The sequence below is a fragment of the Trachypithecus francoisi genome, unplaced genomic scaffold, assembly GCF_009764315.1.
Source record: "Trachypithecus francoisi isolate TF-2019V2 unplaced genomic scaffold, Tfra_2.0 Lachesis_group17, whole genome shotgun sequence".
Lineage (NCBI taxonomy): Eukaryota > Metazoa > Chordata > Mammalia > Primates > Cercopithecidae > Trachypithecus > Trachypithecus francoisi.
This window is the reverse complement of record NW_022681462.1, coordinates 24761170-24785000: the sequence shown is the minus strand read 5'-3', so window position 1 is coordinate 24785000 and position 23831 is coordinate 24761170. Positions and strand designations below refer to the sequence as shown.

Genomic DNA, 23831 nt, shown 5'->3' with positions numbered 1-23831 from the left:
ATGGGGAACAAATTGTCCCGTAGCAATTAGCAATGAACAATTTCTTTTTCTCTCTTTTACTGGAAAATCTTATCTTTGATCTCTAAGTGAACTATGTTGATATCCTACTTAAATATTGATTGAGGATTTTTCCCTAACCCTGAAATCCTCCCTCCCTGCTACCCCAACCAAATTTAGCCATCCTGAAAGGTTTTTCTTATAAATAGCTGGTCGTCTATCCTCAGTGATTCTTCAACTGGAAGAAAAATACCATTGAAAGAGGAAAAACTTCCACGAATTTCTTTTTTCCCATGTTATTTGGAAGTCATTTTTATGATGTTATTTAAGTAATATAAATACCACAGAAGTGTAAATAGATTTTTTTTTTTTTTTTTTGAGACAAGGCCTCACTTTTGTCAACCAAGCTGAAGTACAGTGGTGCGATCTCGGCTCATTGCAGCCTCTATCTACCTCCAGGGCTCAACCCATCCTCCTGCCTCAGCTTCCCAAGTAGCTGAGACTATAGGTGTGCACCCCCACGCCTGGCTGTTTTTTTTTTTTTTTTTTTTTTGTAGAAATGGGGAGATAGGGGTTTGCCATGTTGCCTAGGCTGGTCCCAAATCCCTGAGCTGAAGTGATCTGCCCACTTCAGCCTCACAAAGTGCTGGGATTACGGGTGTGAGCCACCTCGCCTGGCCTAAATCTGTGTTCCTATATTAACTTCCATATAGCTATGTCAAATCACTTATATTTATCAATCAAATTCCAAAAAACTACAAAAGTTTAAAAAATTCAAATTAAAATTACTAATTTATTTTTTTCAGGGGAGGAAAAAGAGTACGTAAATTTGCTTTACATAACTGACTGAAAAATATATTCAAGAAATAGTAAATATAATTTAATACAGTTTCATGTGCCCTAACATCATTAACTTAATGTGACAAGTGATACATGAACGAAATAAAATTACCGGAAACATGAATAGTGTGTAGTCAGGTACAGGGCAAACTCTTTTACACTGAGCACCCTGCACCACCATTGGCTGAGCCATGACTCAAGTCTCCCACTAGTTTCCTTTTGTTTTCTTCATTCCACCATGGTGGAATGAAGGCGTTGCTTGGCTGTCACTTGGCATTAATACCACACAAAAGCCTGTACATGAATGTTCATGACAGCATTATTAATAATAGACAAAAAGTGGAAACAACCCAAATGTTCCTCAACAGATGAATGGATGAACAGAATGTGGTATATTTCACATAATGGAATATTACTCATCCATAGAAATAAATAAAGTTGCCGGGCGTGGTGGCTCACGCCTGTAATCCCAGCACTTTGGGAGGCCTAGGCGGGCAGATCACGAGGTCAGGAGATCAAAACCATCCTGGCGAACACGGTGAAACCCCGTCTCTACTAAAAATACAAAAAAATTAGCTGGGCGTGGTGGCGGGCGCCTGTAGTCCCAGCTTCTCGGGAGGCTGAGGCAGGAGAATGGTGTGAACCCGGGAGGCGACTGAGCTTGCAGTGAGCGGAGATCACGCCACTGCACTCCAGGCTGGGAGACAGAGCGAGACTCCGTCTCAAAAAAAAAGAAAAAAAAAAAAAAAGAAATAAAGTTTTTTTCTTTTTTCTTTTTTTTGTTTTAGAGACAGGTCTGGCTCTGTTACCCAGGCTGGAGTACAGCAGCGCCATCTTGGCTCACCGCAGTCTCCACTTCCTGGATTCAAGGGATCCTCCCGCCTCAGCCTCCCATATAGCTGTGACCACTGGCACACCCCATTATGCCTAATTTTTCTATTTTTGTAGAGACAGGGTTTCACCATGTTGCCCAAGCTGGTCTCAAACTCCTGAGCTCAAGTGATCCACCAGCCTCAGACTCCCAAAGTGCTGGGATTACAGGCGTTAGGCACAACTGTGCCTGGCCAGGAATGAAGCTTTGATACATGCTACAATATGGGTGAGTTTTAAAACATGCCAAGTGAGAGAAGTCAGTCACAAAAGATCACATAATGTATATTTCCATTCACAGTGTATATGAAATGTCCAGATTAAGTAAATCCATGGAAATAGAAAGTAGAGTAGTGGTTGCCAGGGGTTGGGAGGAGGGAGGTAGGTGATAGTCACTGCTAATAGGTATGCGGTTTCTTTTCCAGGTGGTGAAAATGGCCTAGAATTATGGTTAGGCTGGGCGCTGTGGCTCACGCTTGTAATCCCAGCACTTTAGGAGGCCAAGGTGAGTGGATCACTTGAGGTCAGGAGTTCAAGACTGAGACCAGCCTGGTCAACATGGTGAAATCCCGTCTTTACTGAAAAAAAAAAAAAAAAAAAAAAAAAAAAAATTAGCCGGGTGTGGTGGCGCACGACTGTGATCCCAGCTACTCGGGAGGCTAAGGCATGAGAATCACTTGGAATTTGGAAGGCAGAGGTTGCAACGAGCCTAGATTGCACCACTGCACTTCAGCCTGGGTTACAAAGTGAGATTCTGTCTGAAAAACAAACAAACAAACAAAATTAGTGGTGATGGTTGGCACACTTTGAAAACATAAACAAAGCTGGAGGCAGTGGCTCACACCTGTGATCCCACATTTTGGGAGGCCAAACTAGGAGGATCCCTTGAGCTCAGGAGTCCAAGACCAGCTTGGGCAACACAGTGAGACCCCCATCTCTGCAAAAACTTTGAGAAAATAAGCCGGGCGTGGTGGCACGCACCTGTGGTCTCAGCTACTCGGGAGGCTGAGGCGAGAGGATCACTTAAGCCCAGGAAGTCCAGGCTGCAGTGAACTGTGAACTCCAGTCTGGGCGACAGAGTGAGATATCTCAAAAAAAAGAAAAAAAGAAAAAGAAAAAACATAAACGAAAAGGACCACTAGAGGGTACATGTTTAAAGGATAGATTTTATGCTATGTGAATATATCTCAAGTAAAAATTAAATTAAAAATTTTTAAATTGCAGGGGTATGTAGCGCTTATAGAGAACCCTGTGCAACCTAGGGAGCGGAGCTGGGTCGAAACCCAGCAGCACCAAGATACACCAAGAGCAGGACTAGCCACTGTCCCTTCCGCAGGACCGCCGTCCTCGCCACGCCTCCGGGGGAGGGAGGGCCTGGATTGGAGAGCGATGATTGGCCAAGTTCTAGGACGAGGCGGAGCGAAAGGGGGTGCGTCAAGTCCCTCCCGGCGCCGCGAAACCTTAACTCGCGAGATTTTGTTGGTTCCGCATTTCGGGTCTGCAAGGCGGGGTAGGCGGGCAAGGCGGGCGCCGAGGTTTGCAAGGGCTCGCAGCGGCCAGAAACCCGGCTCCGAGCGGCGGCGGCGCGGCTTCCGCTGCCCGTGAGCAAAGGACGGTCCTCTCCCTCTCGCCGGCTCCGAATCCTGATCCGGGCGGGGGCCAGAGGCCCCTCGCCTCCCATCTGAGGACCGAAGATGAGCTTCCTCTTGTGAGTGGGGCCAGGCCGCGGGCGCTGGGGCTGCGGGCCGAGGTCGTGGGGGAGGCCTCCCCGGACCTGAGGCAAGGGCTGGGCCTAGGGGCCGGGGCAGGGGCGGGGTAGCTGGCGTTTGTTTTGCCTCTGTTTGGGTCAGCGGGGGAGGCTGAGATGTTGGGAGAGGCCAACAGAGATGAAGGTGAGGTAAAGGAAACGGAGCGTGAAGGTTGGGGAGTAGAAAGGCCCCCGGGCCGTAGCGCCTCCAAACTTTTCCGCCCGAGCGCCCCCGAGGGCGGGGAGACGATCTGGGGGCGGAGCCGCGAGCCCCCAGTTTCTCTCGTCTCGAGGTTCTAGAAACTGTCCATGCCGACTTAACTCGCCGCTAGGTTATAGGTCCAGTTTCAGTATTGTCGGTGTTGAATGCAGCTCCGGGAGAATGTGCGTTGCCGCAGTTTGAGAAGCTTGAAGTTAAGATGCGGGCCTTGGAGTCGGATCGTTCTGTCCAATTCTGATTCTGCCCACTTACTAGTTTTGATTTTAAGCAACTTCTCTTGTCCTCTGTAGAACCGTGTGTTTTTAATCATTATGTAATATACCATACAACATTATTACATAGTACATTGCAGTATTATTATAAATAATTTGGAAAGTTAAAATTAAAACAAATTCATAGTCCCATTACAGAAACAATATTGCTATTTTAGTGCACTACAGCAATTAACTTGATACACATACCTTAGAATCTCATTTTAGAGATAATGCCTGAGCCCAGTCAAACAAGGCTAAAATGAAAAAGCTTGTAAATTCCTTCATGATTCTTATGCACATTAAGGTTTGAGAAGCATTGCTCTGGCAAAGTATTTTTTATTCTCAGGTGGCTCTCTCTACCTTGTATATTGCTTAAATGTGTGTTTCGTGATTGAGTAATTATCCATTTTTAGTTATGGATGTAATCCACATGCCTGACATTTTTATTAAATACAATATAAAACACTACATAATTTTGTTTTTTTTTTATAACCAGAGTTCACCCACTTTATTGTGAGAGACTGCGATTCCTTCCAGTATTTGCTTTTATAAAATAGGACTACTAAGAATATGTTTATCTGCGTCTCATTTTCCCTCCTTTGGGTTATTCTCGTAAAGGAATGGACTCTAAAATACGATCACCTTGTCAAAAAGCCTGTATGATTTAGATTTAATTTCTATATTAATAGAAGTATTCCTCCCTCCTCTACTTTTTTCTTACGAGTTGATATTTAGTTAGTGAATGCACAGTTGCTTTGTGGACCTTAATGTGACACTTTTTTTTTTTTTTTTTTTGAGACCGAGTTTCGCTCTGACACCCAGGCTGGAGTGCAATGGCACGGTCTCGGCTCACTGCAACCTCTGCCTCCCAGGTTCAAGCGACTCTCCTGCCTCAGCCTCCCGAGTAGCTGGGATTACAGGCGCCGGCCACCACACCCGGCTCATTTTTGTATTTTTAGTGGCGACTGGGTTTCATCATGTTGGCCAGGCTGATCTTGAACTCCTGACCTCAGATGATCCACTCCCGCACCCGGCTGAGACTTTCTTTTTTTAAAACTTGACCTTCTTGATGGGCGCTTGAGTTGTTGCCGCTCTTTTGCCATTATGAATAATGCTGCTGTGAACATATGTGACAGGTTTTTGCGTGGATGTATGTGTTCATATCTCTTGGGTATATACTTAGGAGTGGAATTGCTGGCTTACATGGTAACTGTGTTTAACCTTTTGAGGAACTGCCAAACTTTCAAAGTGCTGCACCATTTTACATTCCCATAAGCACTCTATGAGGGGTCCAATTTCCCCACACCTCTCATAGCACTTGTTAATTTTCTTTTTTTAATAGTCATCCTAAGTGGATGTGGAGTAGTATATCCTGATTTTTTTTTTTTTTTTTTTTTTTTTTTTTGAGACGGAGTCTCGCTCTGTCGCCCAGGCTGGAGTGCAGTGGCCGGATCTCAGCTCACTGCAAGCTCCACCTCCCGGGTTCACGCCATTCTCCTGCCTTAGCCTCCCGAGTAGCTGGGACTACAGGCGCCGCCACCACGCCCGGCTAATTTTTTGTATTTTTAGTAGAGACGGGGTTTCACTGTGTTAGCCAGGATGGTCTCGATCTCCTGACCTCGTGATCCACCCGCCTCGGCCTCCCAAAGTGCTGGGATTACAGGCTTGAGCCACCGCGCCCGGCCTCTTTTTTACTTCTTAATCAGTCTTATTTAAAGTCCAAATTATTCAGGTAAAGTAAAAGTCTGTAGTTCTATTCCATTCCTCTTCCTAGAAGTAATCACCAGTTTTGATGAATTTAGTTTTTGATATTTTCTATGCATTTACAAAATGGGCTCCTGCTGTACATTTGGTTGTGTATTATGTTTAACCGTGTATTAGATCTTTCCCTGTGAATACGTGTACTCTGTCTGGTTTTCTTAACTTCTATACAATATTCCGTGATATGGATGTACCATACTTTAATTCAGTCCTCTACTGATAAAATTGAGGATTGCTTGTAGGTTTCTCCCTATTAAAAACAATATTGGAAAACAAATTCTTATCCATATCTAGAGGAGATATTTAGAAGTAGAATGGATGGCTTGAGGAGCTTTTCAGTGTTAATAGATACTACCATATTGCCCTCCCAAAATGTTTCACTTTATACTTTCACTAGTAGTGTATTAAAGTAATAGTTGCTCTGTACCCTAGTCTAGTGGTCCTCAGCCTTTTTGGCACCAGGGACCAGTTTTGTGGAAGACCATTTTTCCATAGATCTGGTTGGGGAGATGGTTTCTGGATGATTCAAATGCATTACATTGATTGTGCACTTTATTTCTATTATGACATTGGAATATATAATGAAATAATTTTACTACTCATCATAAGGTATGATCAGTGGTAGCTCTGAGCAACTAGACAGTCCCATATGGGAGTAATGGGAGAGAGTGACAGATCATCAGGCATTAGATTCTCATAAGGCACATGCAATTTAGATCCCTTGCATGCACAGTTCACAGTAGGGTTCACGTTCCTGTGAGAACCTAATGCCTCTGCTGATCTGACAGGAGGTGGAGCTCAGGCGGTAATGCCAGCAATGGGGAGCGGCTGTAAATACAGATGAAGCTTTGCTGCTTGCTCACTGCTCACCTCCTTCTGTGGGGCCCAGTCTGTGACCTTGGGGTTGGGGGCCCCTACCCTAGTCCACATTTAATGTAATCATTTAAACTTTTGACATTCAGATTAGGGAAAAAATAAATCTTACTTTAATTGAACAGTTTTTCACATGCTCATTGATTGTCATGCTTCTGAATTGCCTATTCATCTTCTTAGCCTATTTTTCTAAAGGATTCCTCATATTCTTAATGAGTATAGAAGCCCTCTATTATCCAGTTCATCCTTAGTAATATGTGTTACGAGTACTTTTATTTGGTTACTTGTCTGTTTGCTCTGTTATGGAAGTTTTAATTGATACTATTTGAAATCTGTCCATTTTTTTCTTTGAGATTTCTGAGTTTTGTGTAGGAAGACTTTATGGATGGTGTGAGATAGGAATAAAAACATTTTTTCCTCAATAATGAGTTGTGCCTGTCTCATTTATTTTCCCTGTTATAAACTTAAAGATGTTAGTGTTTCTTTTACTGTGGTTTGCTTTCAAGACATCCCAAATATTTTGATATAGAAAATTGGATTTTTGAACTAAACTTCCCTGCACCATTTTGTTTTTTATCTTCCCCACCCCCCATGTGGCCTTACTATGTTGTCCTGGCTGGTCGCAAACTCCTGGGCTCAAGAAATCCTCCCGCCTTCGTCTCTCAAATGGCTGGGATTACAGGTGTGAGCCACTGCACTTAGCCCCAGCATTCTCTTTTCTTTTTTTTTTTTTTGAGACAGTCTTACGCTGTCACCAGGCTGGAGTGCAGTGTGATCTAGGCTCACTGCAACCTCTGCCTCCTGAGTTCAAGCCATTCTCCTGCCTCAGCTTCCCGAGCAGCTGGGACTACAGGCATGTGCCACCATGCCCAGCTCATTTTTGTGTGTTTTTTTTAGTAGAGACAGGGTTTCACCATGTTGGGCAGGATAATCTCGATCTCTTGACCTCATGATCCACCTGCCTCGGCCTCCCAAAGTGCTGGGATTACAGGCGTGAGTCACCGCACCCAGTCATGGCCCCATCATTTTCTATAGCACTTTGCGGGGCTGAGGTGGGTGGATCACTTGAGGTCAGGAGTTCGAGACCAGCCTGGCCAACATGGCAAAATCCCATCTCTACTAAAAAAAAAAAAAGCTGGGTGTGGTGGCACATGCCTGTAATCCCAGCCACTCGGGAGGCTGAGGCAGGAAAATCACTTGAACCCAGGAGGTGGAGATTGCAGTGAGCTGAGATCTTGCCACTACATGCCAGCCTGGGTGACGGAGTCAGACTACATCTCAAAAAAAAAAAAAAAAGGGAAAAGGAAATTGAGGCCAAAAGAAGGTTCAGTTTCTCAAGAAGACACAGTTAGTGTTAGATCAAGAACTAAAATCCGGGATCTTTCTCTGTACCAGACTTCTTCAGAGGGCATACTAAATTGCCTTATTGTGGAATTGTGCTGCTAATCTTGCTTTTACATGCAGGGGGGGAAAAAAGCATTCTTGTGTTCTGATCATCATTTTCCTATCTTGGCATTTTTCAGAGATTTTCTTTTTCTTTTCTTTTTTTTTTTTTTTTTGAGACGGAGTCTTGCTCTGTCGCCTGAACTGGAGTGCAGTGATGCAATTTCAGCTTACTGCAACCTCTGCCCCCCAGGTTCAAACCATTCTCCTGCCTCAGCCTCCCGAGTAGCTGGGACTACAGGTGTGCGCCACCATACTCGGCTAATGTTTGTATTTTTAGTAGAGGTGTGGTTTCACCATGTTGGTCAGGCTGGTCTCGAACTCCTGACCTCAAGTGATTCCAAAGTTCTGGGATTACAGGCATGAGCCACTGTGCACGGCCCAGAGAGTAATTTTTATTTTGTTTTTACAGACTACTTTATATACCTAAAATTATGTTCTACCTGTTCTACTTCCAGTCTTAAAAATTCATATACTTGCACTTTTAATCTTACAGCAGCAGCCGCTCTTCTAAAACATTCAAACCAAAGAAGAATATACCTGAAGGATCTCATCAGTATGAACTCTTAAAACATGCAGAAGCGACTCTAGGAAGTGGGAATCTGAGACAAGCTGTTATGTTGCCTGAGGGAGAGGATCTCAATGAATGGATTGCTGTAAACAGTAAGTTTTAAAATGCAACGTTGCTGTTTTATAGAAAGGTTTTGCTAAAATCTCATTGTTAATGAATTTTCTTTTACAGATAGAACTGTTTTAATATAACAAATTATCTATAAAGAAACATTAAGTACAAATACATCCAAAGCTATGTTGCTCTTTTCAGAGTACTTGGTGGTAGTTTGTGAGGTTGAGTAGAGGGACCTGAGGAGAATTATGAGTGCTTTTGGGCAATTTCTGAGGAGAATAGTATGAAAAGCTGAGTAAAGTCAAATAAAAGATTGATAAATGAAAACATAATGCCTGTCATGGTCTGTGACTTTGTAGCGAATCCATCTACACAGTTTTACTTCCACTCCCAGCAGTACTCATCAGCCTGCATATCCAGAAAAGTCAATTGCAGTTCACATGGACAGTCAGTTGATTGTTGTGACTTAGAGTGTCAGAGGGAATTGAGAGATTGGGAGAAAATGGAGGGATCTGAGCTGAAAGTCACTTGAAGTTCAAGAGAACAAGGGCATGACATGGGACAATATGCCAAGGCTAGAGATTTGAATGTGAGAGTCTCTCATTTCTGAGATGAGATCATTTCTGGGTAATAAAGTTTAAATTAGAAATTTCAGATGTTCCAGGAATAAAAAGTTTAAATAAAAAGTTTAAAACTTTTTATTTATGTATTTATTTGCTTATTTATTTATTTTTGAGACAGTCTCGCTCTGTCACCCTGGCTGGAGTGCAATGGCTTGATCTTGGCTCACTGCAACCTCTGCCTCCTGGGTTCAAGCCATTCTCCAGTCTCAGTCTTTTGAGTAGCTGGGATTACAGGCGCATGCTGCCACACCCAGCTAATTTTTTATATTTTAGTAGAGACGAGGTTTCACCATGTTGGCCAGGCTGGTCTGAGTTCAGGCAATCTGCCTGCCTTGGCCTCCCAAAGTGCTAGAATTACAGGCGTGAGCCACCATGCCTGGCCTAAAACTTTTTAATGGAAAATTTCAAACATACAAAAGTAGAGAGAATAAGTCCAGTGAATTCCAGGTATTCATTCCATTACCCAGCTCCAACAAATACCAGTTTGTGACCAATTATTCTTCTTCTGTATGCCACCCTGATTATTTTAAGCAAATCCCAGACATGATATTTTATCTATAAATATTTCAATAAGGTATGTCTAAAAGACAAGAACTTGTAAAGATGACAGTGCCATCATCCTTTAACTTATCAAATATCTGGTCAATGTTCACATTTTTCATGACTGTCCTATAAATGTTTCTTTTTTTTTTTTGGTTTTGAGATGGAGTCTTGCTCTGTCGCCCAAGTTGGCGTGCAGTGGCGAGATCTCAGCTCACTGCAGCCTCCACCTCCACCTCCCAGGTTCAAGCGATTCTCCTGCCTCTGCCTCCGCCTCCCGAGTAGCTGGGTGGGATTACAGGTGCCCGCCACCACGCCTGGCTAAGTTTTGTATTTTTAGTAGAGATGAAGTTTTGCCATGTTGGCCAGGCTGGTCTCTAACTCTTGACCTCAAGTGATCTGCCCGCCGCAGCCTCCCAAAGTGCTGGGATTGCAGGCGTGAGCCACCGCACCTGGCCAAATGTTTTCTTTTAAAAATTTTTTTTTGCCCTAAAACTTTATGCCTCGTTTAAATCAGGATCCGAAGAGGCCTGTATGTATGCTTCTTGAATCCCTCTTTTTTTTGTCTTGCTTTGTTGCCCAGGCTGGAGTGCAGTAACATGATCGTAGCTCATTGCAGCCTCAACTTCTGGGCTCAAGTGATCCACCTCACCCTTCTGAGTAGCTGGGACTACAGGCTCACACCACCATGCCCTGCTAATTTTTTTTTTTTTTTTTGAGACGGAGTCTTGCCCTGTCGCACAGGCTGGTGTGATCTCGCTCACTGCAGCGTCCACCTCCCGTGTTCAAGTGATTCTTCTGCCTCAACCTCCCGAGTAACTGGGATTACAGGTGCTCGCCACCATGCCTGGCTAATTTTTCTATTTTTAGTAGAGACGAAGTTTTGCCATGTTAGCCAGGCTGGTCTCAAACTCCTGACTTCAGGTAATCCACCCATCTCAGCCTCGCAAAGTGCTGGAAAAAAGACCCTTTTTAAAAAACTTTATTCAGGGCCAGGCGTGGTGGCTCATGCCTGTAATCCCAGCACTTTGGGAGGCCGAGGCAGGCAGATCACGAGGTCAGGAGACCGAGACCATCCTGGCCAACATGATGATACCCCATCTCTACTAAAAATACAAAAATTAGCTGGGTGTGGTGGTGTGCACCTATAGTCCCAGCTACTTGGAGGCTGAGGCAGGAGAATCGCTTGAATCTGGGAGGTGGATGTTGCAGTGAGCTGAGGTTGTGCCACTGCACTATAGTCTGGGCAACAGAGCGAGACTCTATCTTAACAACAACAAAAAAAACTTTATTCAGATTATCATCTGTTATTCTGAAGGCATTTATTGACCTTCAGCCTTAGATTTTTCTTTGAGACTTAACTGCTGTAGATCAGTTCTCAAATTTTTTGGTCTCAGATCCACTTATCCTCTTAAAAAATTACTGATTCCCATAAATATGTACCATTCTGTGTTAATTAGAAAAGTGAAATACAAGCCGGGTGCAGTGGCTCATGTCTGTAATCCCAGCACTTTGGGAGGCTGATATTGGCAGATCCCTTGAGGTCAGAAGTTCAAGACTAGCCTAGGCAACGTGGCAAAACACCATCTCTACTAAAAACACAAAAATTAGCTGGGCATGATGGCGCACACCTGTAAAATCCCAGCTACTCAGGAGGCTGAGGCAGGAGAATTGCTTGAACCCGGGAGACGGGGGTTGCAGTGAGTGGAGATCGCGCCACTGCACTCCAGCCTGGCCGACAGAGTGAGACCCAGTCTGGGAGGAAAAAAGGTAAAATACAAAAAATACAAACAAACTATTGAGAACCCCAAAGAGCTTTTAATTATATCGAGTATATCTAGTGATACTCTGTTAGAAATTAAAACTGAGAAGATGTAAATACTTATTTTTTATTTTCTCTTGAGACAGTATTGCTCTGTCGCCCAGGCTGGAGTGCAGTTCATGATCTTGGCTCACTGCAACCACCTCCTGGGTTAAAGCATTTCTACCACCTCAGTCTCCAGAGTAGCTGGGATTACAGGCATATGCTACCATGCCCGGCTAATTTTTGTATTTTCAGTAGAAACGGCGTTTTGGCATGTTGGCCAGGCTGGTCTTGAACTCCTGGCCTTAAGTGATCTGCCTGCCTCATCCTCCCAAAGTGCTGGGATTACAGGCGTGAGCCGCTGCACCCGGCCCAAATTCATTTTAAAATAACAATAATAAACCCATTATATTTTAACATAAATGTGTTTTTATGAAAAATGACTATTTTCCATAACAAATTTTAGTGAAAAATGTGGCATTGTTTTATATTTTTGTAAATCTTATTTAATATCTGGCTTAATAGACAGCTGGATTTTTTTTTTTTTTTTTGAGGCAGAGTCTCGCTCTGTGGCCCAGACTGGAGTGCAGTGGCCGGATCTCAGCTCACTGCAAGCTCCGCCTTCCGGGTTTACACCATTCTCCTGCCTCAGCCTCCCGAGGAGCTGGGACTACAGGCGCCCACCACCTCGCCTGGCTAGTTTTTGTATTTTTTTTAGTAGAGACGGGGTTTCACCGTGTTAGCCAGGATGGTCTTGATCTCCTGACCTCATGATCCGCCCGTCTCGGCCTCCCAAAGTGCTGGGATTACAGGCTTGAGCCACCGCGCCCGGCCAGCTGGATTCTTATATCCATTTCTATGTTCAGTCTGTTGTGATATCACACATCATGGAGCCTCTGGAAAACACCATTGTGCCCTCTTGAGAGAGTAAGAGTGAAAAGAACAATTAAAATGGTTTGACCTTACAGATCCTTCCTCAGATAGGGGATTCCTGGACCACATTTTGAGAATAGCTCCTCTAGACCAAACCAACTACCACCTGGGCATATTTTTTGTTTTGTGTGAATATTGAATACCTGTGTTTCTTAGAAACATGACTAAGAGGAAGATTTATAAGTGAAGGAGTTTTGTATAAAATTCCTTTTACAAGATAGCATTAAAAAAAATCTATTTGTTTTTTAAGAAACTTGGAAAATCCCTAGTTGTTTTTAGGTACTTCTTTAGACAGGAGACTAAAACTTTTTATTTATTTATTTTTTTGAGACAGGTTGTTCGGGCTGGAGTGCAGTGGTACCCTCACAGCTCACTGCAACCTCGAACTCCTGGGCTCAAGGGATCCTTCCACTTCAGCCTCCTGAGTAGCTGGGACTACAGGCGTGTGCCACCATGGCCTAACTAATTTTAAAAAATTTTCAGCAGAGACCGGGGTCTAGCTGTGTTGCCCAGACTGGTCTCAAATCCTGGCCTCTTATTAGTGCTATGATTATAGGCGTGAGCCACTGCACCTAGCCTGAAACATTTTTTAAAACTTTCCAAGGCTTATGTCGTTCTCTTTGCATAGAGTATACTTCACTCGGTAAAGTTTGTTTACTCACTCCCTTCCTCTTCCATTTTATTCTGGATCTAGTTGAAGCTCCTTCAGGAAGTACCCCCTGACTACTTCCAACTCTTCATTACTTTGCCTTTTCTCTGTAACATTTATCGTTGGCCTTTGGATCCTGTCTTCTTATATCTTGTACTATTATTGCTATTTTTATTTTGATACCGTGTCTCTGTCACCCAGGCTGGAGTGCAGTAGCGCCATCACAGCTCACGGCAACCTCAGCCTCCTGGGCTCAAGCAATCCTCTCGCCTCAGCCTCCTACATAACTGGGACTGTAGGTGTGCACCACCACGCCTGGCTAATTTTTTTTTTCTTTTTTGAGACAGAGTTTCGCTCTGTCGCCCAGGCTGGAGTGCAGTGGCCAGATCTCTGCTCACTGCAAGCTCCGCCTCCTGGGTTTACGCCGTTCTCCTGCCGCAGCCTCCCGAGTAGCTGGGACTACAGGCGCCCGCCACCTCGCCCGGCTAGTTTTTTTTTTGTATTTTTTAGTAGAGACGGGGTTTCACCGTGTTAGCCAGGATGGTCTCGATCTCCTGACCTCGTGATCCGCCCGCCTCAACCTCCCAAAGTGCTGGGATTACAGGCTTGAGCTACCACGCCCGGCCCGCCTGGCTAATTTTTAAAAAATTTTTGTAGAGATGGAGTCTCACTCTGTTACCCAGGCTGGTCTTGAATTCCTGGGCTCAACCAGTCCTCCCACCTCAGCCTCCCAAGTGTTGGGATTACAGGCATGAGCCACCATGCCTGGCCATATCTTATATTATTCATCTCTTTTAATTTTGTCTTTTCTGTTAACTAGAGACTCCACGGCAAGGGACTTTATCTGAAGTATTTTGTCCTCAATATGCTATAGACCTCAAAAACAAATGTTTATGATTAATTAGATCTTTTAAATGCCTCAGGATACAGCTGCTGCACCTTCTCCCTCACGATATATTCCACAACATATTTTGTCTCTTTCTAAACACAAATTGTATTATCTGGTCCAAATTGGCAAACTGATTTTTCATTTCCTTGGATGTAATTATATTGTATATTCAAATGATGTAATAGTCATCATTAAGTTAGAGTTATCTCCAGTATCTTATTTTCCTGCTGTTATATGCAGGTGGATCATGAAGTCAGGAGTTTTGAGACCAGCTTGGCCAACATGGTGAAACCCTGTCTCTACTAGAAATACGAAAACAAAATTAGCCGGGCCTGGTGGCATGAGCCTGTAATCCCAGCTACTCGGGAGGCTGAGGCAGAATTGCTTGAACCTGGGAGGCGGAGGTTGCAGTGAGCCAAGATCGCGCCACTGCACTCCAGCCTGGGCATCGAGAACAAGACTGTCTCAGAGAAAAAAAAAAATGTAGTGTACTAAAACTTAGAGTATCATTGGATTATTGAATGTCTCAGGGGTTCAGCTAAGAACCTAAATGTATTGTCTGTTTTTCCTTCAACTGAGAGGTCTCATGTTTTGTGTTTACACAGACATTTTAACACAATTCTATTATCTCTGCAGCTGTGGATTTCTTTAACCAGATCAACATGTTATATGGAACTATTACAGAATTCTGCACTGAAGCAAGCTGTCCAGTCATGTCTGCAGGTCCGAGGTACATATACTGCCTATTATATAGGTGTTTGGATTAGTTTTACTTTATCATCAGTTGGTATAAATTAAACAATTAAGATTTGTTATTCATTTGTTTGAAGGTGATTCGGTTTTATTGGTTCTTGACTACTCACCCGTAAGCTTTTAGTTATTGTGTAATTTTTAAATTTTATTTATTTTGAGACAGAGTCTTGCTGTGTTGCCAGGCTGGATTGCAGTGGTGTGATCTTGGCTCACTACAACCTCTGCCTTCCAAGTTCAAGCGGTTCTCATGCCTCAGCCTCCCAAGTGGCTGGGATTACAGGCATGCGCCACCACTCCCATCTAATTTGTGCATTTTTAGTAGAGGTAGGGTTTCGCCATGTTCCCCGGGGGTGTTCTGAAACTCCTGGCATCAAGTGATATGCCCACCTCGGCCTCACAAACTGCTGGGATTAAAAGTGTGAGCCACTGCGCCTGGCCAGTTATTAGTTATTATTAAATACTTTGGTATGTGGGTACTCCCTGTTTTCATTTTTATGTTGCATCATAGTAAGTCTGAATGTTTTGTTATAGAAGTAAACAGAAATTTGAGTTATGTTTGTCTTGAATTAAACATTTTATTTTTTCAATTTTATTAATAACATGTTTCCTGTTTCTAGTTTTTAAATGAATTTCTTGAAAGAGTTTTTAGTTGATCTTTTAATATTTGATTATTTTTTCTTGTGCTTATTTAGTATTTAAAGCAGCACAATTTTGAAGTAATTATCTGGCTTGAAGATGCTAGATTTAAAAATGTTTTGACTTTAATAAATTTCAAGAAATACTGAAAAGATGGAGCTCTATCAGTCATAATATTAAGTCCATCGTGTGATGGGATTAATATTTGCTGTGTTTCCTTCCGGTTTTTTTTTTTTCTTACAATAAATGACTGATTTTATGGATGATGGATGTTATCAAGATGTTTGCCTTTTGGAAAAGATTGTCCTTTCTGACTTTGCTACAAGTGTAAAGGAAAAAAGATCCCTAATGAGTTTGTAGTCCTATTTTTATTATAATATTTTAGGAAGAATGTTTTTATTTTATATTGTGTTAAGTTATATTCCTCAAGCTTTAAAAGAAATTAAAATAAACAGGAAAATTAAACTTACCTATGGCTCAAATGCTTTACACAGTGATGTTTTATATAACTCTTGTTAATCCTTCTAGCTCAGCAACGGTAAGGGGGAAGTATGCATGCCTAATGTATATCTCTAACACCTGGCCCACAAAACAGAGTTTTATAATATTGGCTCCATTGATGATAATAAATTGATGAACAAGAATCTCAGAAGAATGTAATGGATCCATCAGCTCCATACCCAGCCCTCAGCAACCTTCTGCCTTACAGGAATGCAGTTCCTTCCTGTTTCCCAGGGCTGTGTTGTTAATAAAACATGTATCCTGGCATTGCCTCCTGCCACATTATCTCCCTTTTTTCTTCCAGTTATAACTGTCACTTTCAGGATAATTCTATATAGGACTTGTAGTAATCTTCAGTAGAACTTACGGTGATTTATTAAAGTTAGATATAACTTCTATTGACAAAACGTGAATGAACCTGTTTTAATTACAGCTTGCACATTTGTTAATATTTTTGAAAAATCAGTAAAACATTTTTCTCTCCAGATATGAATATCATTGGGCAGATGGTACTAATATTAAAAAGCCAATCAAATGTTCTGCACCAAAATACATTGACTATTTGATGACTTGGGTTCAGGATCAGCTTGATGATGAAACTCTTTTTCCTTCTAAGATTGGTGAGTTAACATTGTGAAAATATTCTTTCTTTTTTTAAATTTTATTTTATTAATATAAATAGAGATGGGGGGTTTTTGCTGTGTTGTCCAGGTTGGTCTCAAACTTCTGGCCTCAAGTGATCCTCCTGCTTTGGCCTCCCACAGTGCTGGGATTACAGGCTTGAGCCTCTGTATCCAGCCTGTTTCTCTTTTTGAATGATAAATCTGTTCTTTTTAACATTGTTATACTCATAGAGACTGCCAAATTCTCCTCCAAAAAGTTTGTACCAACATATACTCCCCCCAGCCATGTTTGTGTTTGCTTGTATTTCTTCACCAACACTGGTTATTACTCATTTTTTAATCTTTTCTAATTTGGTTAAATTTCTGTTTTAATGTACATTTAAAAAGTGTTGATGAGATTGAACATTTTAGGGTTTTTTTGTTTGTTTCATTGATCATTGTGTATTTTCTGTTTATATCTTTCATCTATTTCTGTGTAAAGGATATCAGCGCTTTGTCATACATGTTGTATATGCTTTTCCTCAGGTTACCTTTTGTCTCATTTTGTTCATGGAGCATTTTTGCTATACACAACCGTATTATTTTGTCCTATTATATCTTTTATGACTTGGTTTTAATATAACAATTAGAAAGCTTTTCCCTGCTTCAAGATTATAAAAATATTTGTTCATGTTTTCTTTTTTTAAAATTTTTTGATACAGAGTCTCTGTTGCCCAGACTGGAGTGCAGCGATGCAGTCTTGGCTCACTGCAGTCTCCACCTCCCAGGTTCAAGCAGTTCTCATGCCTCAGTGCCTGGGTAGCTGCCACCATGCCCGGCTAATTTTTGTATTTTTAGTAGAGACGGGGTTTCACCATGTTGGCCAGGCTGGTCTTGAACTCCTGACCTCAAGTGACCTACCTGCCTTGGCCTCCCAAAGTATTGGGATTACAGGCGTGAGCCACCATGCCTGGCCAGGCAGGTTTTTTTTCCTGAATGCTACATTAATTTGTTTCCAAATGGAAATACTAGCCAATTTGTCCCATTACCATTTATTAAACACATTTGCCTTTTCTCCCCTGGTTATCTGAATGCGCACAACAAATTGCTATATATTTTTGCATGTTTTAGTCTCTTTATCTGCTTCTATAGAATTCCACACATTAGTGACTGTGGCCCTGCATCTGTTAGCATCTTATAAGGCTGGTCTCCCTTCCTTGCTCTTCTTTTTCAGAATATTCACAGCTATTCTGGGATATTTGTTTTTCCAAAGAACTTAGAAACATTTTGTCAAGGTAAAAAAAAAATTAGGTTTTGGCCGGGCGCGGTGGCTCAAGCCTGTAATCCCAGCACTTTGGGAGGCCGAGACGGGCGGATCACGAGGTCAGGAGATCGAGACCATCCTGGCTAACACGGTGAAACCCCGTCTCTACTAAAAATACAAAAAACTAGCCGGGCGAGGTGGTGGGCGCCTGTAGTCCCAGCTACTCGGGAGGCTGAGGCAGGAGAATGGCGTGAACCCGGGAGGCGGAGCTTGCAGTGAGCTGAGATCCGGCCACTGCACTCCAGCCCGGGCGACAGAGCCAGACTCCGCCTCAAAAAAAAAAAAAAAAAAAAAAAGGTTTTAATTATGACTATATTTAATTTTTATAGATAGGGATTCTTTTTTTCTTTACTGAATCTTCCTAGCCAAGAACAAGATTTATTCATTTAATCATGTCTTTAGCTTTATTTTCTCTTGTAAAATTCTGTAGTTTATGTCAGTTGTTCAAGTTTTAATTTTATTCTAGGGATTTTATGTCTTTTATTGATAACATGGTTTCCAGCTGGTTATTTAGTATATAGGAAAGCTGTTGGTTTTTACTTTTTAATTTTTTTTTTTTGTTTTTTTTTGTTTTTTTGTTTTTGAGACGGAGTCTTGCTCTGCCACCCAGGCTGGAGTGCAGTGGCCGGATCTCAGCTCACTGCAAGCTCCGCCTCCCGGGTTTACGCCATTCTCCTGCCTCAGCCTCCCGAGTAGCTGGGACTACAGGCGCCTGCCTCGTCGCCCGGCTAGTTTTTTGTATTTTTAAGTAGAGACAGGGTTTCACCGTATTAGCCAGGATGGTCTCGATCTCCTGACCTCGTGATCCGCCCGTCTCGGCCTCCCAAAGTGCTGGGATTACAGGCTTGAGCCACCGCGCCCGGCCTACTTTTTAATTTAAAAAAAATTTTTTTTGAGACAGGGTGTCACTCTGTTCCCCAGACTGGAGTACAGGGGTGTGATCACAGCTCACTGCAGTCTTGACTTCCTGGGCTCCAGTGATCTCCCACCTTAGCTTCCCAAGTAGCTGGGACTGTAGGCATGCACCACTACACCGGGCTAATTTTGTTTATGTTTTGTAGAGATGAGGTCTCGTTATGTTTCCCAGACTGGTCTCGGACTCCTGGGCTTAAGCAGCCCTCCTTCCTCAGCCTTCCAAAAGTGTTGGAATTACAGGTGTCAGCCACCAGCACTGGCCCAGCTACTGATTTTTATTTAAATTTTATAATTAACCATCAGACTCTTTTTCTGTTAGTTTTTGGTTGGTTCTCTTGAATTTTTAAAGTATACAACTGTGTCATGTTAAGATAGTGTTCATTTTGCCTCTTCTTTCCTGATAATATATTCTTGTTTTACGCTTATCTGATTGCACTGAGTGGTATTTCAAGTGCAAAGCCGAGTAGTGGTGATGCTGGCAGACATCCGTTTCTTGCTTTCTTACTATTACACAAGTACCTCTAGTATTTCTGCAGTAAGCAGAAATCTTGGCTTTTGGTTAGAGGTGTGTGGATTTTTAAAAAATTATATTAATGAAAAATATCCACCATTTATATTACAAAAGTTTTTTTTTAACGAGGAATGGCTATAGCGTTTATCAGATACTTTTCCAGTATCTGTTGCCTGTGACCACAAGGTTTTCTCCATTTTTTAATAAAAATGTTCTGCTGGAAGAGTCTTTCTTATTTGTTAATATTTTATGCGTTTGGCATCGGTGTTCATGGATGAAATCAATCCTTGTCATTTTTAACTTAAGATTATTTTATCAGCAACATTTTTTTTTTTTTTTTTTTTAGAGACGGAGTCTCGCTTTGTCGCGCAAACTGGAGTGCAGTGGCCGGATCTCGGCTCACTGCAAGCTCCGCCTTTCGGGTTTACGCCATTCTCCTGCCTCAGCCTCCCGAGTAGGTGGGACTACAGGCACCTGCCACCTCGCCCGGCTAGTTTTTTGTATTTTTTAGTAGAGACGGGGTTTCACCGGGTTAAACAGGATGGTCTCGATCTCCTGACCTTGTGATCCGCCTGTGTTGGCCTCCCAAAGTGCTGGGATTACAGGCTTGAGCCACCGCGCCCGGCCTAGCAACATATTTTTGAATTCCTTTTTGCAGTCTTTCTTATACAGGCTTTTCAGGATGAAAATTTTTGCCAGGTTGTTAACATTTGATCTGTTTGTTATAGGTCAGTTTTTCCATTCTGCTATTAAACCTTTTATTTCCTTTCTCACATATCTTTATTTTATATTGACTGTGCTTGAATATAATCTGCTAAATTCAGCTTGGAAAGTGTTTAGATTTAAACAAATTACTTATTTCTTTACTCATTAAAGATTAAAGTCTCTGCTGATGGAAGGTAAGTAATTCTTTTGATTTATCCTCTTTTTCTCTCTCTTTTTTTTTTTTGGAGACAGGGTCTCACTCTGTCACCCAGGCTGGAGGGCAATGGCACAGTCTTGGCTCACTGCAACCTCTGCTTCCTGGGTTCAAGCGATTCTCGTGCCTCAGCCTCTGAGTAGCTGGTACTACGGGCGCCCACCACCACACCTGGCTAGTTTTTGTAGTTTTTGGTAGAGACAGGGTTTCACCATGTTGACCAGGCTGGTCTCGAGCTCCCGACCTCAAGTTATTAACCCACCTTGGCCTCCCAAAATGTTGGAATTACAGGCATGAGCCACCACGCCTGGCTTTTTTCTCATTTTTCTATTCTTAAATAATTCATTCTGATCCACCACCTCTCCCACTGCCCTGCCATTAGGCTATTATCTGCATCTTTTTTTTTTTTTTTTTTGAGACGGAGTCTTGCTCTGTCGCCCGGGCTGGAGTGCAGTGGCCGGATCTCAGCTCACTGCAAGCTCCGCCTCCCAGGTTTACGCCATTCTCCTGCCTCAGCCTCCGGAGTAGCTGGGACTACAGGCGCCCGCCACCTCGCCCGGCTAGTTTTTTCTATTTTTTGGAGAGACGGGGTTTCACCGTGTTAGCCAGGATGGTCTCGATCTCCTGACCTCGTGATCCGCCCGTCTCGGCCTCCCAAAGTGCTGGGATTACAGGCTTGAGCCACCGCGCCCGGCCTATTATCTGCATCTTACTTTTGCCAGTTATTTAGTCTCAGACAGAACTGTTTTTTTTTTTTTTTTTTTTTTTTTTTTGAGACGGAGTCTTGCTCTGTCGCCGGGGCTGGAGTGCAGTGGCCGGATCTCAGCTCACTGCAAGCTCCGCCTCCCGGGTTCACGCCATTCTCCTGCCTCAGCCTCCCGAGTAGCTGGGACTACAGACGCCCGCCACCTCGCCCGGCTAGTTTTTTGTATTTTTTAGTAGAGACGGAGTTTCACAGTGTTCGCCAGGATGGTCTCGATCTCCTGACCTCGTGATCCGCCCGTCTCGGCCTCCCAAAGTGCTGGGATTACAGGCTTGAGCCACCGCGCCCGGCCCAGAACTGTTTATAATTAATTTTTTACTAATATATGCAAATTATTAGTATTCTTTTATTAGATGCCCGTTTATACATTCTGATAAAAAAGATGTTTGATTTTGAAATCTGGTTTTTTTTTTTTTTGAGACAGAGTCTCCCTCTGTTGCCCAGGCTAGAGTGCAGTGGTGCAATTACAGCTCACTGTAGCCTCGACCTCCCAGGCTCAAGTGGTCCTCCTGTATCAGCCACTTGAGTAGCTGAGACCACAGGCATGTGTGCAACCACTCCCAGCTAATTTTTTAATTTTTTGTAGACACAAGGCCTCACTATGTTGCCCAGGCTGGTCTCAAACTTCTAGGCCCAAGCAACCTTTCTGCTTCAGTCTTCCAAAGAGCTTGAGATTACAGGCATGAGCCACTGTACCTGGCCAGAAATCTGCTTCTTCTTTTCTTTAATTTTTTTTTTTTTTTTTGAGGCAGAGTCTTGCTCTGTTGCCCAGGCTGGAGGGCAGTTGCGCGATCTCGGCTCACTGCAAGCTCTGCCTCCCGGGTTCATGCCATTCTCCTGCCTCAGCCTCCCGAGTAGCTGGGACTACAGGCACCCACCACCACGCCCAGCTAATTTTTTGTATTTTTAGTAGAGACAGGGTTTCACCATGTTAGCCAGGATGGTCTCGATCTCCTGATCTTGTGGTCCGCCCACCTCGGCCTCCCAAAGTGCTGGGATTACAGGTGTGAGCCACTGTGCCCGGCCAGAAATCTGCTTTTTCAATACATGAATACAAGATCCTGCCCAGGAAAACATGCCTATAAGCTCCAGGATAATGTCTGAAAAGTCAAGTTAATGAGGACTGGGGTGGTGGCGGGGAATAACCACAAACAGCAAAATATACCAAGTTTCAGGTTATTGAGAACTGGGTGGGAAAAAATGCAAGGAAAGAGTGTTTTAAGCCTTCGTTTTCTGAAAGATTGAAAAAAGAACATGTTTCAAGAGTAGTCTTGTGGAACAGACCTTTAAGGCCAACTAATTTAGGTTTTTTAAAATTTTTATTTGTTGAGATGGAGTCTCACTGTGTTGCCCAGGCTGGAGTGCAGTGGTGGTGATCTTGGCTTGCTGCAACCTCCGCCTCCTGGGTTCAAGTGATTCTTCTGTCTCAGCCATCTGAGTAGCTGGGATTACAGGCCTTAGCCACCACGCCTGGCTAATTTTTGTATTTTTAGTAGGGTCAGGGTTTCACCATGTTGGTCAGGCTGGTCTTGCACTCCTGACCTACCTGTCCCTGTTTTCTGATGGACTTTGATGTTTTCAGCCAGAATTCTCAGGAATGGAACCAGTTGGATCCCCATCTCCACTGCTTGGAAAGATACCAAACTCTACCCCATTTGTTTTCTAAAAAGGTGCTTATTTTCTATTTTTTTTTTTGAGACAAAGTCTTGCTGTGTTGCCCAGGCTGGAGTGCAGTGGCATGATCTCAGCTCACTACAACCTCTGCCTTCCAGGTTCAAGCAGTTCTCTGTCTCAGCCTACTGAGTAGCTGGGATTAACAGTTGCCCGCCACCACTAACGGCTAATTTTTGTATTTTTAGTAGAGACGGGGTTTCACCATGTTGGCCAGGCTGGTCTCTTTGGCCAGGCTGGTCTCGACCTCCTGACCTCGTGATCCACCCACCTCGACCTCCCAAAGTGCTGGGACTACAGGCGTGAGCCACTGTGCCCTGCTGCCTTTTTATTTTGCTTAGGAGAGTTTCCAGTCTTCATTGAGAGAGTGTGTATGTATGTAATTTCTTCTTCTTTTTTTTCCTAAGGGACGAGGTTTTACCATGTTGCTCAGGCTTATCTTGAACTCATGAACTCAGGCAATCTGCCCACTTCGGCTTCTCAACGTGCTAGGATTACAGGCATGAGCCAGCATGCCAAGCCAGTGTAATTGCTTTAGAGTTACAAATTACAAAGTAAAAATATTTATAATCAAAATACTTAACTCTTGTTGCATTTAATTTCAAAAAGAAACTCTCTAATATTAAAGAACTAAATCTCAGTACTTTGGGAGGCCAAGACAGGCGGATCACGGGAGGCCTGGAATTCGAGATCAGGCTGGCCAACATGGCAAAAACCCATCTCTACTAAAAATACAAAAATCAGCCAGGTGTAGTAGTGCACACCTGTAGTCCCAGCTACTTGGGAGGCTGAGGTGGGAGGATTGCTTGAACCTGGGAGGTGGAGGTTGCAATGAACCATGATTGTGCTACTGAACTCCAGCCTGGATGACAGAGTGAGACTCAGTCTCAAAAACACAAAAACAAAACCAACTAAAACTGCAGGATTTTTGAACTTTGATTCAGCAGCATCTTATATAATTTGATACCTGTGCCTAAGGCAGTCAGAAAAAAGTGGGTACTTTGTGAGGATTTGGGTTTGGGTTTTCACTTCCTTGGCTTTAAAAAATATATACAGGCCGGGCGCGGTGGCTCAAGCCTGTAATCCCAGCCCTTTGGGAGGCCGAGACGGGCGGATCACGAGGTCAGGAGATTGAGACCATTCTGGCTAACACGGTGAAACCCCGTCT

General features: G+C 43.2%; 1 protein-coding gene across 2 annotated transcripts in view; it reads left to right on the top strand.

Moving 5' to 3' along the window:
• The first annotated feature begins 3108 nt into the window (after positions 1 to 3108).
• The window catches only part of MOB1A (MOB kinase activator 1A), a 28314-nt gene continuing 7591 nt past the window's right edge, over positions 3109 to 23831 (top strand). The window contains exons 1-4 of one of the 2 annotated variants that reach the window (XM_033175142.1): positions 3109 to 3415; positions 8502 to 8668; positions 14705 to 14798; positions 16445 to 16578. In XM_033175142.1, coding sequence (XP_033031033.1) covers positions 3402 to 3415; positions 8502 to 8668; positions 14705 to 14798; positions 16445 to 16578 — 409 coding nt within the window. In that variant the 5' untranslated portion in view covers positions 3109 to 3401. The remainder of the gene's footprint in view (positions 3416 to 8501; positions 8669 to 14704; positions 14799 to 16444; positions 16579 to 23831) is intronic. The other variant, XM_033175143.1, reaches the window with a different exon arrangement.